This window comes from Corylus avellana, chromosome 1 (genome assembly GCF_965113065.1).
Source record: "Corylus avellana chromosome 1, dhCorAvel1.hap1.2, whole genome shotgun sequence".
In the NCBI taxonomy this organism is placed as follows: Eukaryota; Viridiplantae; Streptophyta; class Magnoliopsida; order Fagales; family Betulaceae; genus Corylus; species Corylus avellana.
The window spans coordinates 35,869,055-35,885,197 of NC_142490.1; the positions used below are offsets into that span (position 1 = coordinate 35,869,055).

The 16,143-nt window shown below is 35.3% G+C and overlaps 1 protein-coding gene across 1 annotated transcript; it reads right to left on the bottom strand.

The window, feature by feature from the left end:
• Positions 1-7,305: 7,305 nt before the first annotated feature.
• On the bottom strand, positions 7,306-15,176 carry LOC132170944 (zinc finger CCCH domain-containing protein 48). Its single transcript, XM_059582104.2, has 8 exons — positions 13,467-15,176; positions 12,168-12,353; positions 11,943-12,047; positions 11,410-11,559; positions 10,731-10,910; positions 10,478-10,575; positions 10,210-10,383; positions 7,306-8,694 (listed from the first exon to the last, which is right to left on the bottom strand). The coding sequence occupies exons 1-7, from the start codon at positions 14,007-14,009 to the stop codon at positions 10,242-10,244; spliced, it is 1,404 nt and encodes a 467-aa protein (XP_059438087.2). The 5' UTR covers positions 14,010-15,176; the 3' UTR covers positions 7,306-8,694; positions 10,210-10,241.
• Between the last annotated feature and the right edge of the window lie 967 nt (positions 15,177-16,143).

The following is a 16,143-nucleotide window of genomic DNA, read 5'->3' on the forward strand; positions in this document are numbered from 1 at the left end:
AACAATAATTTAATACTGAACAAATTAAATAATAAGTAAAATAAAAATGTAATATTAAAACATAATAAACTGCATAGCTTAATGGTCCTAAAAGTAGCCTTAGGCTCTTTATACCTTAAGAACCTAAGTTCTAAACCCAATGAGCTTCTTTTTTTTTAAAAAAAAAAACTGAATGGGTTATCGGGTTGGGCTTCCTTATTGGGTCAGCCTTTGGTTTCTGTATTGGGTTGGCCCAATCGGGTTAGCCCACTTAATAAACCAAGTTTTTTCTTTTCTTAACTGAATTGGGCTTGGATTAAAATGAACCCATACCCAGTGGCACAAAAGCACTTGACCCGGTTCCTTATGGGTTAGAAACCCTACCCGAATCCTTAACTCCCCAACCCGGAAATACCCCAAAACTAGCCGCCGCCCCTTTCTTCTTCTTCCTCATGCCTCGTTGCCGCCGCCTTCCTCATGCACCGGCCACCAACGGCCAACACTCAAACGGCCAAACAACCATTGTCAACGACAAGTGGCCACCGCCCAACCAGCTCATAGGCAACCCCATACGGGTTGCCCTTGTTGTCCTCACAGGCTGCCGTGATGGCCGCTGCTCTGGTAAGCCGAGCCTGGTAGTGTGGGCTTGTGACCCAGTGCGGGGGCATTAAGGTGGTTAGAAGGTTTTCAATTTGGGACATGTGCTAAGCCTGTGGGGCTTTAGAGGAAGGGCCCTTGCTGGCTCACTCACCTTCGGAGGAAGTTCGGTACGGGAGATTTTCGTATCGATTCGGGGATGTTTATATCCATTAAACGTCACTGATGGCGCATCGCTGGCTTTCCAGAGCAGCGCGGAATGCACCTTGAGTTGCTTCCCCCCGATGGCTTAGCGAGCTGGTACCCTGCAGGCCCACCATATAGGTCCCACTTCAATTCAACTTCCACCTTTTCAAATCCAGTGGCTGCTTCCTTTATCCGGCAAAACGCCGCTTATGGAGGCCAGGGGAGTGGGTCACTGTCGCCAGGCAGTGGCGATGGGTGGGGCTAGAACCATATCTTGGTAAGGTTTCTCGTACAGGGACAAGGGCAATATAGTCAAGGCCCTCCAATTGTTAGTTTTTAAGTCCAAACAAAACAGTATATCCAAAAGGACCCAAAACAAATATTCATATACAAAGCATTATAGATACTCGTATAAGAGAGAAAAAAAAAATTCTCATGCCTTATTGCAATAGTGTGTGAACAAATAATATATAAAAACTGAACGTTCACAATAACTATTGAATAAACAATTAACTTAATGCTGAATAAATATGACCTAGAGAAGGCTCTGATACCATATGTAAGAATTCAATATATAATTAAATACTAATTAATAATAAAATTAGCAACAGAATGAATAATTATATAAATACTTCTAGCCATGCTTTGCTCAAGCCAATTGAAGAACAACTTTATAGAAACAAAATCTGGAAAACTAAAAATATTGAGAGGTTCTTCTGACCTATGTCTACCAGTGAGTACCAATTGATGGAATATACAGGCCTTATTTATAGGTAGATGAGGGACCCTCAATTAGAACTGTTACCTTAATTATTCCTCCCATCAAGGAATAAAAATAATCAATACAGCTAATTGATTCCACAAAATAAAATCAGTAATGAAAATCAAATACTTGCTCCACAAGAATTAAATCAGCAATTTAATTCAGAATATTTGATTGAAATCAAATACTTGTTCCACAAGAATTAAATCAGCAATTTAATTCAGAGTATTTGATTTCACACAATAAGCTTTAATTGGAATAAACTACTGAACACTGTATATTTTATAATTACAATAATATATGTGACATTAGGGACATACTTTAAATAAAATTTCTTACATTGCAGTCTAATTGTCAATTTTGGAAAGAGAGAAGTGTCACATGCATTCATGTGGTTAAATGGATGAAACAAAGAAAAATACAAAAGAGTTGAATCATTCTTTTCTATTATATAATAGATAGTAAAAGGGTTATTACAAAATTTTGTACATCTAATCCACTAATGAGTAACTGTTCAAACAAAAAAGACAAAGCAAATCAGCTACTCCTCCGGGGTTGATGATGCCTTGCATTTTGATAACCACCTCCACGCCATTACCAAACCAGTTTTGATCCACCAGTAATGATAGCTACAAACATTGTTACCACCATGTTATCCCCAAGAATGAAGTATCATAAGAATTATGATTCTCATTCATTAACAAGCTTAACAAGATAGACTCCATCTTCAAAATTCCAGAAAATTTAGAATCGAGTTACTACACATGGCATTATGAGATATCACAAGATTTAACTAGTGTAAAGTGAACTTAACACATAGTTGTAAGGGTTGAAAAATGATCTCAACATGAATGGTTCAATACTCAAAATTTGTTGGACTCCCCATCGGATCAACCAAGGGCAGGCTGTGCAATGCTTGGCTCCCTTAAGCTTTCTAATTGACTCATGTATCGAGCGTTAAGCCAATGACTCCCAAACCAAATGGCTTTAGGGCATTAAGTGTAAAAACACACCTAAGAGCTTACTAACTCGAGTAAAAAAGGCAACGAAGCCAAACTAGCCATGCTATCAACCTAACCAAACTTCCAACCTTTTGACGCGAACACTCACTGCTTAATGAGGCAAAAGGTCCGGTTACTCAGCGAAAAGCTCAAAGTGATCAGTATTATTATTATTATTTTACACAAAGGTTGTGCAATGCTTACCTCCCTTAAGCTTTCTTATTGACCCAGTATCGAGCGTTAAGCCAATGACTCCCAAACCAAATGACTTTAGGGTATTAAGTGTAAAAACACTCCTAAGGGCTTACTAACTCGAGTCAAAAATGCTACGAAGCCAAACTAGCCATGCTATCAATCAAACCAAACTTCCAACCTTTTGACGCGAACACTCACTGCTTAATGAGGCAAGAGGTCCGGTTACTCAGTGAAAAGCTCAAAGTGATCAATATATATATATATATATATATATATATATATATATATATATATATATATATATATATAAATATATATTTTTATGCCAAGGTTATTCCTCCGACAAGTTACCCAACTGCATTCAAAATACTGACAACAAACATAATTGATTTCAGATTTCGTACCTTACAGACTATGTGCATGTGTGCTTGTGATAATCAAGTTGAAACAAGTAACATCTCATGTTGCCAAAGAAAGTAACAAAACTCAAATTCCCTAGTCAAGTGATCATGTGTTCATCATTTTAAGCTCGCCAATGAAATGAAAATCAGAATTTAAAATCAACTACATGCTTGAGAATAACAACCCCCAAACTTGAATTGCGAGGACGACTTACGGTGCTAAAGAATCCAGCAAGCAATGCAGTTCCCTAAAGTTATAACACAATAGTATTTAAACTTATGAGAAGTCAAATACTTTAAGAATTTGCGGTATACAATTCGCATACAAGAAAGATGAAATCAATTCTTGGGTGGAAAGATTTTGTTGTGAAAAAAATATCTGATAATTGATTCATTTATCAGAAGAAGATTTTAATTTCATGTGTAGGTATTGAAAGTGAATATTTTGATTGAGAGAGTTTTTGATTATTTGACCTCAAATTTGTGTTATTTAATTTGTTCGTCAAATAATATTTTATTGATTGGGTCATGAATCTTGCAATAAAAATTGTTAAGCCTTTTATGAATTTTTAGAACTTTTAACACTTTATGTTATGTTGTGCTAAGCTTATTGGAAAACATCCATCAAGATTAATAATAACAAAAGTGAGTAGTTACTCATATTGTGATGGAGAAAATATATAGACATTGTTAATTGAGTGCAGAGAATACTATGTTGCTAAAAATTCTTGTAGATAAGCACATAGTAGAAGGAAGAGACAAGGTGCGCGTGTTGTGTTGATCGATTTTCATGACACCTCGTTGGTGTGTGATGGCGATAACCTATTTTGGAGGAACTCGGAGTAAAATTGTTTGGCTCTATTGTGAGTTCTTAAACTCTGATTTATAGGTCTTAATTTTTTTTAAGACATGATATACAATTTGAAAATTCCTTATGGTTAACCTAAATTATAAATCACTACATGTGGTATAAAAAATAATTTATAGGTCCCTGTAATTGGCCAAAATTACAAATCACATCTTGTCTTATAAATTTATAGGTCCTCAAAGTATGCCAAAATAACAGTTTACTCAATAAAATTAGTTTCTTTTAGAGAAATGCTATACATCCCAAATTTGTTTCCCAAAAGTTGGTTCTCAAATGATGTGTTACTATCTCATGAGTTTGTGACACACTTCCGAAAATAATAAATCTCATGAGATGGTGATACATTATTTGGGAACCAACTTTCGGGAAACAAATTTGGGATGTGTAACACTCCTATTTCCTTTAAGTAACTTAACAAAATCTGTTACTTTGCCACATCATAGCCAATAAAAACGTGACATATGTTATTATTAATTTCTAACTTACAAAAATGACAATTAGTTTTTTTTTTTATATCATTTTACGATACTAACTAAGACTACACATCAGCCCTCACTCAACGTTATACAGCTAAGTAAATTAACCTAATATCTTATATCCCAAAATTTTACCTTGTGCGTACAATTCCCTCATCTTCGTCATTGTCAACTACTTCACAAAATGCGACTGTCAAATTCTCGCAAAATGCTTCAAAATCATGGCGAGGAAGACAAAAGTGAGGGAGTATTACAGACGGAGTAAAATTTTTTAAATATAATAGATTATGTTAATTTACTATAGCATTATGATGTAACAAAGTAATAGATTTTGTTAAGTTAATGGAAGTTGATTTTAGGGAGTAAACAGTTATTTTTTGTCTACCCTGGGGACAGATAAATTATTTTTTTAATACAGGGAGTGATTTATAATTTAGGCTAACTTCATGGACCTATAAATTATTTGTTATACCACCGGCACAATGAGTTATTAGTAGTTTAGGCCAACCACATGGACCAATTTTACATTTACATTTATATATATTAAAGAATGTAAACTATGTGCGTCCTTTTTCTCCAACTCCACTGGTTTATGCTCTCCAATAAATAACATTTTCAGTTTTCATGTTCCCATTTTCGACCACTTTATCACCGTTCTCTCTCAACAACTTTAATTGAAACCAAATCATTTCAACCTTGTCGGCCCCTTTTGAAGTTTGGCTCATTGTCAGCCCTGGCCCGTTACCAACCCTTTTGAAGTTTGACTCATTGTCAGCCATAACCTGTTGTTGGCCTCTTTTTGAATTTTGGCCCGTCGTGGGCCCATTTTGAAGTTTGTTTCATTGTCAGTCCTGGCCCGTTGTCGGTCCCTTTTGAAGTTTTGGCCCGTTGTCGGTCCTTTTGCTTCTGCATTCACCAGCCACCTACCGCCGTTGCTGACCGCCCTGCCAGCCTCTATCTCTTCCTGCAGTCACCACCATCTATGGATCGTTTTCGGCCTTCGCCACACCGTCATCATTGTTTCTGATTTCAAACTCAAGGTTCCAAAATATTCCACTTTGAGTTTGAGGGGGGATGTTAGAATATATAAAAAAATATATAATATTTTCTGTATATTCTATAATTATGCTGATCAAATATTCTTTATTTATGGGTTGATTGTAGTCAAGTATTGGGATTGTAATCAAATCAAGGGGATTTGATTACAATAATTGTATTTAAACATTAACCTATAAATAGGGACCTTTGTATTGTAGACAAATGAAGTTAATGAACACAATGTAGCCCTTAGGGGTATTCCAGTTGGTGAACGTAGGTGTCTAACACCGAACCACCCTTACATCTTTGTATTTATTTTCTATCTTGCTTCCGCTCATATTTTCGATATAATTTTCACATCATAATTATTTCAACAAAAGACAATAAAAGCAAAAAATAACAATCATAAATATAAGACAGAAAACAAAGTAAAATACAATAAAGCAAGCAAAAAATCCTCAGGAACATCGTTAATGGAGGATGGAGATTTTAGGCCGGCGAGTGTAAGCCAATCACCGGCGCGTGATGAACACACGCTGGTAATGGAGATCGGAGTGCCAAAATCAGAGGAACAAAACACCACAAAACACCGGCGAGGGCGGATGTAGGTAGGCGAAGGACAAATCGGAGGAGCCACGCGTGGAGGACAATTGTCCACTCTCTGGAGCGTGTGGACCACGCGTCCACAAGGGAGATCCACTCTCGAGTGCATGTGGCGCACGCTTCGGCAAGTGTTGGCTGGACGAAGGTGCAGATGGTTACGTCAGGAAGCGTAGAGGTCGTAGAGCATGGTGGTGAGGCACGCGTGATGGTGGAGCTACCTGGCGTTGACAGATCGAGTTTTGAAAAAACCAAATCGAGAAACACCATTTAGGGGGCTACTAAGGTTTATGGATGGCAGGTGGAGGCTGGGCTCAGCCGATCTATGGTGGAGATGGGACAATGCTGAACGGTTATAGCAGAGGAGCGATGGGAGCTGCTGTAAAGGGGAAGAAACAACTGGAAATGAAAGAGAGAATGAAGGAAAACGAGAGAAAAAGAGAAGCAAATGATGGAGAACAAGGGTGGAAAGGAGGAGAGAGGGAAAGAACTCCATCCCTCCCTCAGACAGCCGCACAAGGCGGAGGAAAAACTTCACAAGGGGGTGGAAACTTCTCTTAGAGAGAAGTGGGAGCTTCTTTCTCTACAAAAAGAGAAAGCAGCACAATGAGTGATTTCAAATGTTTAGTATGTTCAGATAACAATATAAGAGCATTCACCATGCAGAAGTCAAATTTTTATGCAAAATGGCTCCTCAAAACTCACTTTATCTAGTTTTGCTAATGAATTTTTAAAGGCTTTTACATCCGATTAGCTATATTTTTATCTATTCTATTAAAATAATATTTATTTTTAAATTTTTATTCATTTTAATTCAAAAAACCATTTCCATGAAAAAAAAAAATACCAAATTATACAACCAAACACCCCAAATGGTTCCCTTGCAAAGTGGGAAAAGTTTTGGGAAAAAGAGAAAACATGTGAGAGAAACAATAAAAAATAAAATGGCTCCGCGTTTTTTTTTTTTTTTTTTTCCTAATACAATCAAATATCCATTTTGCATTTTTTTGGCTAATCCAATGTTAAATACTAACAGCATCACACCAAAGGAAATTAATGCCTCTTCCACAGGTATATATATATATATATATATATTACACGCTGCACACCTTGACTACGTCGGATGGATTTTGCAGTCTAACGTCAATTTTGGAGAGAGAGAAGTGTCACATGCATTCATGGTTAAATGGATCAAACAAAAGAATTGAATCATTCTATCATATAATAGATAGTAAAAGGGTCATTACAAAAATTTTGTACATCTAATCCACTAATGAGTAACTGTTCAAACAAAAAGACAAAGCAAATCAGCTACTCCTCCAGGGGTGATGATGCCTTGCATTTTGATAACCACCTCCACGCCGTTCGTTACCAAACCAGTTTTGATCCAGCAGTAATGATAGCCATAAACATTGTTACCACCATGTTATCCCCAAGAAAGAAGTATCATAAAAATTATGGTTCTCATTCATTAACAAGCTTAACAAGATAAACTCCATCCTCAAAATTCTAGGAAATTTTGAATCGAGTTACTACACATGGCATTATGAGATATCACAAGATTTCAACTAGTGTAAAGTGAACTTACACATAGTCGTAAGAGTTGAAAAATGATCTCAACATGAATGGTTGAATATTCAAAATTTGTTGGACTCCCCATCGGATCAACCAAGGGCAGGCTGTGCAATGCTTGGCTCCCTTAAGCTTTCTAATTGACTCATGTATCAAGCGTTAAGCCAATGACTCCCAAACCAAATGGCTTTAGGGCATTAGGTGTAAAAACACCCCTAAGAGCTTACTAACTCGAGTCAAAAAGGCTACGAAGCCAAACTAGCCATGCTATCAATCAAATCAAGCTTCCAACCTTTTGACACGAACACTCACTGCTTAATGAGGCAAGAGGTCCGGTTACTCAGCGAAAAGCTCAAAGTGATCAGTATTATTATTATTTTTTTATGCAAAGGCTGTGCAATGCTTAGCTCCCTTAAGCTTTCTTATTGACCCATGTATCGAGCATTAAGCCAATGACTCCCAAACCAAATGGCTTTAGGGCATTAAGTGTAAAAACACTCCTAAGGGCTTACTAACTCGAATCAAAAAGGCTACGAAGCTAAACTAGCCATGCTATCAATCAAACCAAACTTCCAACCTTTTGACGCGAACACTCACTGCTTAATGAGGCAAGAGGTCCGGTTACTCAGTGAAAAGCTCAAAGTGATCAATATTTTTTTTTTTTTTTTATTTTTTTTATTATTTTTTTTTTATGCCAAGGTTATTCCTCCGACAAGTTACCCAACTGCATTCAAAATACTGATAACAAACATAATTGATTTCAGATTTCGCACCTTACAGACTATGTGCATGTGTGCTTGTGATAATCAAGTTGAAACAAGTAACATCTCATGTTGCCAAAGAGAGTAACAAAACTCAAATTCCCTAGTCAAGTGATCATGTGTTCATCATTTTAAACTCGCCAATGAAATGAAAATCAGAATTTAAAATCAACTGCATGCCTGAGAATAACAACCCCCAAACTTGAATTGCGAGGAGGACTTGCGGTGCTGAAGAATCCAGCAAGGAATGCAGTTCCCTAAAGTTATAACACAATAGTATTTAAACTTATGAGAAGTCAAATACTATAAGAGTTTGCAATATACAATTCGCATACAAAAAATATGAAATCAATTCTTGAGAGGATAGATTTTGTTGTGAAAAAAAACCTGATAATTGATTCACTTATCAAAAGAAGATTTTAATTTCGTGTGTAAGTATTGAAAATGAATATTTTGATTGAAAGAGTTTTTGATTATTTGACCTCAAATTTGTGTTATTTAATTTGTTCGTCAAATAATATTTTATTGAATGGGTCACGAATCTTGCAATAAAAATTGTTAAGCCTTTTATGGATTTTTAGAACTTAACACTTTATGTTATGTTGTGCTAAGCTTATTGGAGAACATCCATGAAGATTAACAATCACAAAAGTGAGTAGTTACTCATACTGTGATGGAGAAAATATATAGACATTGCTAATTGTGTGCAAAGCATACTACTTTGCTAAAAATTCTTGTAGATAAGCACATCGTAGAATGAATAGGCATGGTGCGCGTGTTGTGTTGAGCGATTTTCATGACACCTAGTTGGTGTGTGATGGCGATAACCTATTTTGGAAGATCTTGGAGTAAAATTGTTTGGCTCTGCTGTGAGTTTTTAAACTCTGATTTATAGGTCTTAATTTTTTTTTAAGACATGATATACAATTTCATTTACTAAATGAAATAATAATAATAATAATAATAATAAGTGAAGAAGGTGCTCCCTGATTGAATTAAAGCCGGTGAAAATTTATATATGAATGTTGTATCTGATAAGCGGTATCCCTCTATTGATTGATCTATTTCAAAAAATAAATCGTATCTAGCACTTATGTTACCTATGACATGCTAGATTAGCATGAATACTTTAAAAATATTTACTACTTTTTCATCTATATTATTTAACTTTTAATTTTTCCAGACATGTTGATTAAAAATAAAATATATGTGATTATTGATAGTCGTATTGAGGCTCATTTGATATCTGATAAATTTATCATATCATAAGAATGATAGCAATGGCGTATTTATGAAAATGAGCATATAATAGTAGATTATTATATGGTTGAGCTTGATACTTCGCATATTTACTGAGATTTTAGTCGAAAAGATTTTATTTTAATATCTTAATAGAGGTTATAATATGCAACTTCTATTTATAAGAATCATGTTTAAAAATCACAAGTGTTGATTACTATTTTTTTAAAACAGCTTTAGAAAATTGTCAATTGACAGAAAAGAAATAAGAGAAAATGACATATCATACTTAGAGAAAGATGAACTTATAAAAGTCATTTCTTAAAGCACTTGTGTACTATTATTGGAAATATATCTTATTGTGATTAATTGGTTTATTCTATTAATATTTAGCATGAAAGATTTATACACGTAAAACTTGGCTATTAGAATAAATTATGAATGGTATGATTGTCAATTTTTAGGCTATCTACCAAAGTGTGAGGACAAGCCATTATTTTGTTTGTCACATTCATAAGCATTGTTTGGAATACCTCCAAGTGTGGGGGTGTTGGTAAAAAATCTGCTACTCCTTGGATTTTGGTAACCACCTCCACGCCGTTACCAAACCAGTTTGATCCCCAGTAAAAAAAAGTCCGAGTCCCTTTGGACCTTGTAGAATAACTTTAACTTCTTGTTTGGCAAATAATCTGCCCCCATCACCGAATCTACAGCAACAATAATAATAAATGTGACTCACTGCCAACCGGAAAAAGAATAGAGATTTGGAGTCATGAATGAAAGAGGGTTTAGTGTACTCACGATGGCATTTCATACAACTGGACAGAATTGTTATTACAAGAGCAATACAAGGTTGGTTTGCCATTCCCATCCTCAATCCCGCAGAAAGCAACAACACCCTATTACACACATTATAAAATTGGGTCCTTTAGAATAGGTCTATATACCATACTTCAACTACCATCAAAAACCATGAGCAAATGAAGAAATGTCGGCCAAGCAACAAATGAGCGCAAATATACAATTTAAGGATTGTGGTGCTTGAATAACTTACGTGTTCCTCAACGTGTGTATAGATTGCTTCCACGCGGCCCTCTTCATTCATAGCCCAAGCCTTTACTGTCCGGTCCAAAGAACCGGATAACAGAAAATCCTCCCAACAAATAAGGGACGTCACAGTATCGGCATGACCATCCAGTGTCATAACACACTCTAAAGTTTTATGATCCCAAACCTATTAACACGAAATAGAGATAATATGAAGAGTGATAAAAGAAACAGTCGAGCAATTACTTATATCAACATCAAGTCAAATAGCTTTATCAAAATATTTTGCAAATGTATACATAGTGAACCTCCATTAATCAAGTGAAGGAACAAAATCATGACAGTCTCAATTGCTTCAAGTCCGAAAAATAATGGAATGATATAATTGCTTACACTATCTATGTTGCAAAGAAGATAAAAGTAATCAAATAACATACAATAAATAAATAGACACAAGGTGGTCAGCACCAAGAACAGTCAGTTAGAAGTAAATCTGATTTTTATGCTTGAAGCATACAGAACAACTAAAAAGTAGTTCAATTTGCAGCTACCATAAGAGAAGAGAAGAGAAAGAAGCAAAATACCACCATTTTTTTAATAAAAATCAAAAGTGTCTCATCAAATCACTACTAAAGAGAACAAAAGTTATAAGTGCAATTATTTATCTTCATCACGTACAAACTTACCCTTATTGTGTGGTCCTTAGAACCTGAATACAACCGCTCGCGTCCAACAGTTAAAGCTACTACGTCTGATGTGTGTCCTTTAAGAGATGCGACGGGTTGGAAAGGGGAATTAGTTTCAGAAGTGCACTTCCACGCTAAAATAACACCATCCTGCGGTTACAAGTAATAATGAACCCATTTAGAATTCAATAATACAAATATGAAAAGTGCTGCAGAAGAATAGTGTCAAAAGTAAGAGACGATAAATAAGGCCGTCAATCTTGCATGAATATCTAGCCACTACAGAGAATACAACCAAGAGACTCAAACTCCAAAATCTAATTTGGTTTCGAGCATTATCATGATATTAGGTGATTTATAAATTGCTTTGTATAACACGAGCTACGTTGTTTCTCAAACAACAAAATAGATTTAAAATTTATAATTAAAAAAAAAAAAAAAAATTAATCCCAAAAAACAGAAAAGTCAAAACCACTAACAAAATCAAATCTGATCGAGAATTTTAAGAAAGCAAATGTGAACATAGTGATTACCTGGCCTCCAGCAAAAAGCGTAATATCATGAGTTGTTGCCATGGCGTAGACTTGACCAATCGGTCCACTGAGATCGTATTCGGCACCTAACTCAGTGTTCAATGCCTGCGAACATCATCAAAAATGCTAGATTGAGCATACATATCGAGCAATGATACAAAATATTAACAACTATAAGAAAATTAAAACAATAACAAAGCAAAACATATTGAGGGTATAGCTTACCTTAATAACATTTGGCATGCCAATGAACACCCAAACAGCTTCACTAATCATTGATCCTATATCGGCACCAAGTTCAACGACTTGAGCACACTGTCCTGTATGACAATCCCAAATCCGAACTGTTCTGTCACTGCTGCCTGTGTAAAGCTTGTTATTTTTTTCAGGAAGTGCAATCCCCGTGACAGCCTGTTATCACAAAAGTCATAAATAAGGATTCTACAAGATATTCAATAAAAACCAAACAAATATACAGATTATGTATGCTCCATTTGTGGAGAAAAGATACAAAAGAAAGTTAAAAAAAATCGCATGGCACGTTTTTTATAGTTAGACCAGCTATCCCTGGCATTTCAATAGAACACACAAGAAACAGAATATTAACACAGCCTTACAGTCATGTGAATTAGTTATTAATAAAAGTCTTGAAAAAACAAATGATTTTACGTCAATAAATAGATTACAAATACTTAAATCTGCCTTTTACTCGAGCACTGTACTAAAATTCATCCACAGAATAATCTCTCCATTTTATGCAGTATTTTAGCTTCTTCAACATTATACTATAATTTCTAGCTAATACGAAGGGTACCTTTTCCTTTCTTTTCTGTTTCATTTTTTGATAAGTCCAGTAAACATCATTCAAGAATATCAAATATAAGTCAAAGAACATTAATAACAAGCATTAAGAGTGCATTAGAACTTTTTGTTATATGCCTAGAATGTTTCTTCCATATTTTATCACATCTTATTTATCCATTTTATTTCTTCTCTGGCTTTCCTTTTTTTTGAATGCATGCTTTTCTAACTACAGCAATCATGTAGACAGTACAACCGTACTTGTTTTTTTTGGCCACCAATGGTGTTTAAGATGAAAAAATTCTGCTTTCGAATGCTACTATCCAATCTCACACAGCCCCACGGCCCAAATTGTGGCTATTTCAAGCTATCTTCCCAATTTGCACTATTAAGATTAACAACCCTCTAATGATGCAACTAAGAAGTTAAGTCAACTGGAAATTAGGAAGTCAAATATGCAAGTAATAGCAGGCAGCATAACCTTCTGTTTCTTTTCTTTTTTCTTTTTTTTTCCACATAAACTGAAATTTCTAATACAATTTTAGGTCCTTTTAACATTCAAATACTAAAACAAATACATATCACTAAGCATGATCATAAGTAAAAATTGCAGATTAAAAATTTGGATAATTTATTCTAAAATAAAAAATCTTTAATTTTTGAATGTTTTCCCGAAAACAAAGTATAATACAAAAGGAAAAGGAACAAGTAACACAGTGCTACCTTTGTGTGCCCTTGAAGCCGAGCCAAGATCGATAACCCATCTGCATGAAACCAGGAATGCAGAGACTGACACTTATCGCCATCTATGCAGTTGCCATGCACCCAGTATTGACAAACATTTTGCTCAAGAACATCTTCAGATTTCGTAAGAACATCTTCAGATTTCGTAAGAACATCTTCTGTACTGTTGGAACCACTCTCCTCATTCTTCAAGGCTAAGTTCTTAGAAGTTCCCCTTTTGCAGTCTTTAGAACCAGCATCTTCTCGGGAATTTTCAACAGTAGTTTCCAAGGACCTTTTCAAAATCAATTTGTTCTTGGTCCTAATGTAATTGGAGTTCTTTGTAGGGAGATCCTGCTGATTAGATGACTCCGTGTTGGACCCTTTCTTAGCACACATGACTGGTAGTTCACTGTGAAGGAACCTACATGGGTTCCTGAGGCATTTACCATTACGCCAGAAGATGCAAACAGGCTTGTTGTGAGCAGGTTTTCTTCCCAGGCGATCAAAAACATAAGGCTTTCTTGCTGTCTTGCTGTCCATCTATGAAACAAAAATACATGAAACGAAAGAATGAACAAACTGATCCACATAGTTGCGATTCAAAACAAAACAAATATGTCTCTTCCATGGCAGAAGATCCAAAACAACCAGCAGGCTGAGCAAACTGATTCACATAGATGTCCTCCCCAGAAGATCAAAATCAATCAGCGGCCTTAAGTTCAGTAAAACCCCTCAAATCCACATTCACCAAATTGGGCAAACTGTAAAGATATTATTGAAGAAATTAAACCCAATATCCTTCATAATTTCACGCTTAGGGTTTCATATCCCGAGCTTAAACAAATCCTTGAGCTGAAAATTTTCTCCAAAGTCCAATCAAACTGAGTAAACCCCTCTGGAATAAAGCCCTAATTGATCCACTTCAAGTTTTAGGGCTAAATTTCCCAGATTTCGTCAAACCCTTCCTCAAAAATTTCGAAACTCAGATCAAACAGACAGAGTAAACCTTAGAGCTGAAAATTTTCCCAACTTTCCAAAGTCCAATCAAACTGAGTAAACCCCTCTGGAATAAAGCCCTAATTGATCCACTTCAAGTTTTAGGGCTTAATTTCCCAGATTTCATCAAACCCTTCCTCAAAAATTTCGAAACTCAGATCAAACAGACAGAGTAAACCTTAGAGCTGAAAATTTTCCCAACTTTCCAAAGGTCCAATCAAACTGAGTAAACCCCTCTGGAATAAAGTCCTAATTGATCCATTTCAAGTTTTAGGGCTTAATTTCACAGATTTCATCAAACCCTTCATCGAAAATTTCGAAACTCCGATCAAACAGACAGAGTAAACCTTACATATCTAGGAAACCCCAAATCCCATAAAAGGATACCCTGAATTTAATCGATAATAACTGACTAATTTTTCCCTAAATTCCGATCAACCCGAGAATAAAAAAAGAAGATCTGTTAACGGCGCACAATCAAGAGGTTCGGCGTTTCCCCAAGTTTATTGCAGATAGAAAATATCATAGGACAAGCAAACCCTAAATATAAAAACCTAAGAAAATAAAACCCTAGCAAAACTTGGAGTTCCATAGGCGGGCAAGTAAACCTGAGACGGAAAGAGATCGACGCACCAAAGAGAGAGAGTTTTCAGTGAGCAAAGAGAGAGAGAGCGTGTTTCAAAAACAATAACAAGGATCGGATTTTGGGTAGCAATAGGAGGCATATATAATTATATATAGGGAAGAGGGGTATTACTATTATGGGAAAGATTTTACTATAACTGGCAAGCCGAAATTTTAGAGAAATCACTTTTTTTTTTTTTTGAAAACAAGCCTTTGAAGGTTGACTTTTGAGTCAACCTTTATCTTATCTTGATAGATCCGGATAAAGGATAACTTTGAGTCAACCTGATTGTGCAAGTCTGAGGTGCACGTGTGATGATAGTGTTGGAGATGAGATGGACTCCTTGTCAATCTCGGAGATTTGTGCTACAATAACGATCATGCCCCAAACAATAATCCGTAAATTGAAAATCCCTTTCACAGCTAAAAAAAAAAAATAACAATTTGAGAATACGGAAAAAAATTAAATAAATCACTCGCGTGCAAGGTTTGCACTTACGAGTGGAAGAAGAGAAACGGAAAAATGAGAAGAAAATGAAGAAGAAAAGAAAAGGGGGAAAGACATCCATGCCATCAAATTTCTTAGCAATTCGAATTGTAAACAGGGGTAAAATAGTAATTTAAAATGTTGAAAATTTAAGTGGAAGAAGAGAAACGGAAAAATGAGAAGAAAATGAAGAAGAAAAGAAATGGGGGAAAGACATCCATGCCATCAAATTTCTTAGCAATTCGAATTGTAAACAGGGGTAAAATAGTAATTTAAAATGTTGAAAATTTAGTCTTTATGATTAACCTATATATATATATATATATATATATATATATATATATAGGATAAATATAAAATTAGTCCTTATGATTAACCTAAATTATAAATTACTACTTGTAGTATAAAAAATAATTTATAAGTCCCTGTAATTGGCCAAAATTACAAATCACACCTTGTCTTATAAATATATAGGCCCTCAAATTATGTCAAAATAACAGTTTACTCAATGAAATTAATTTCTTTTAGAGAAATGTTACACATCCAAAATTTGTTTCCCAAAAGTTG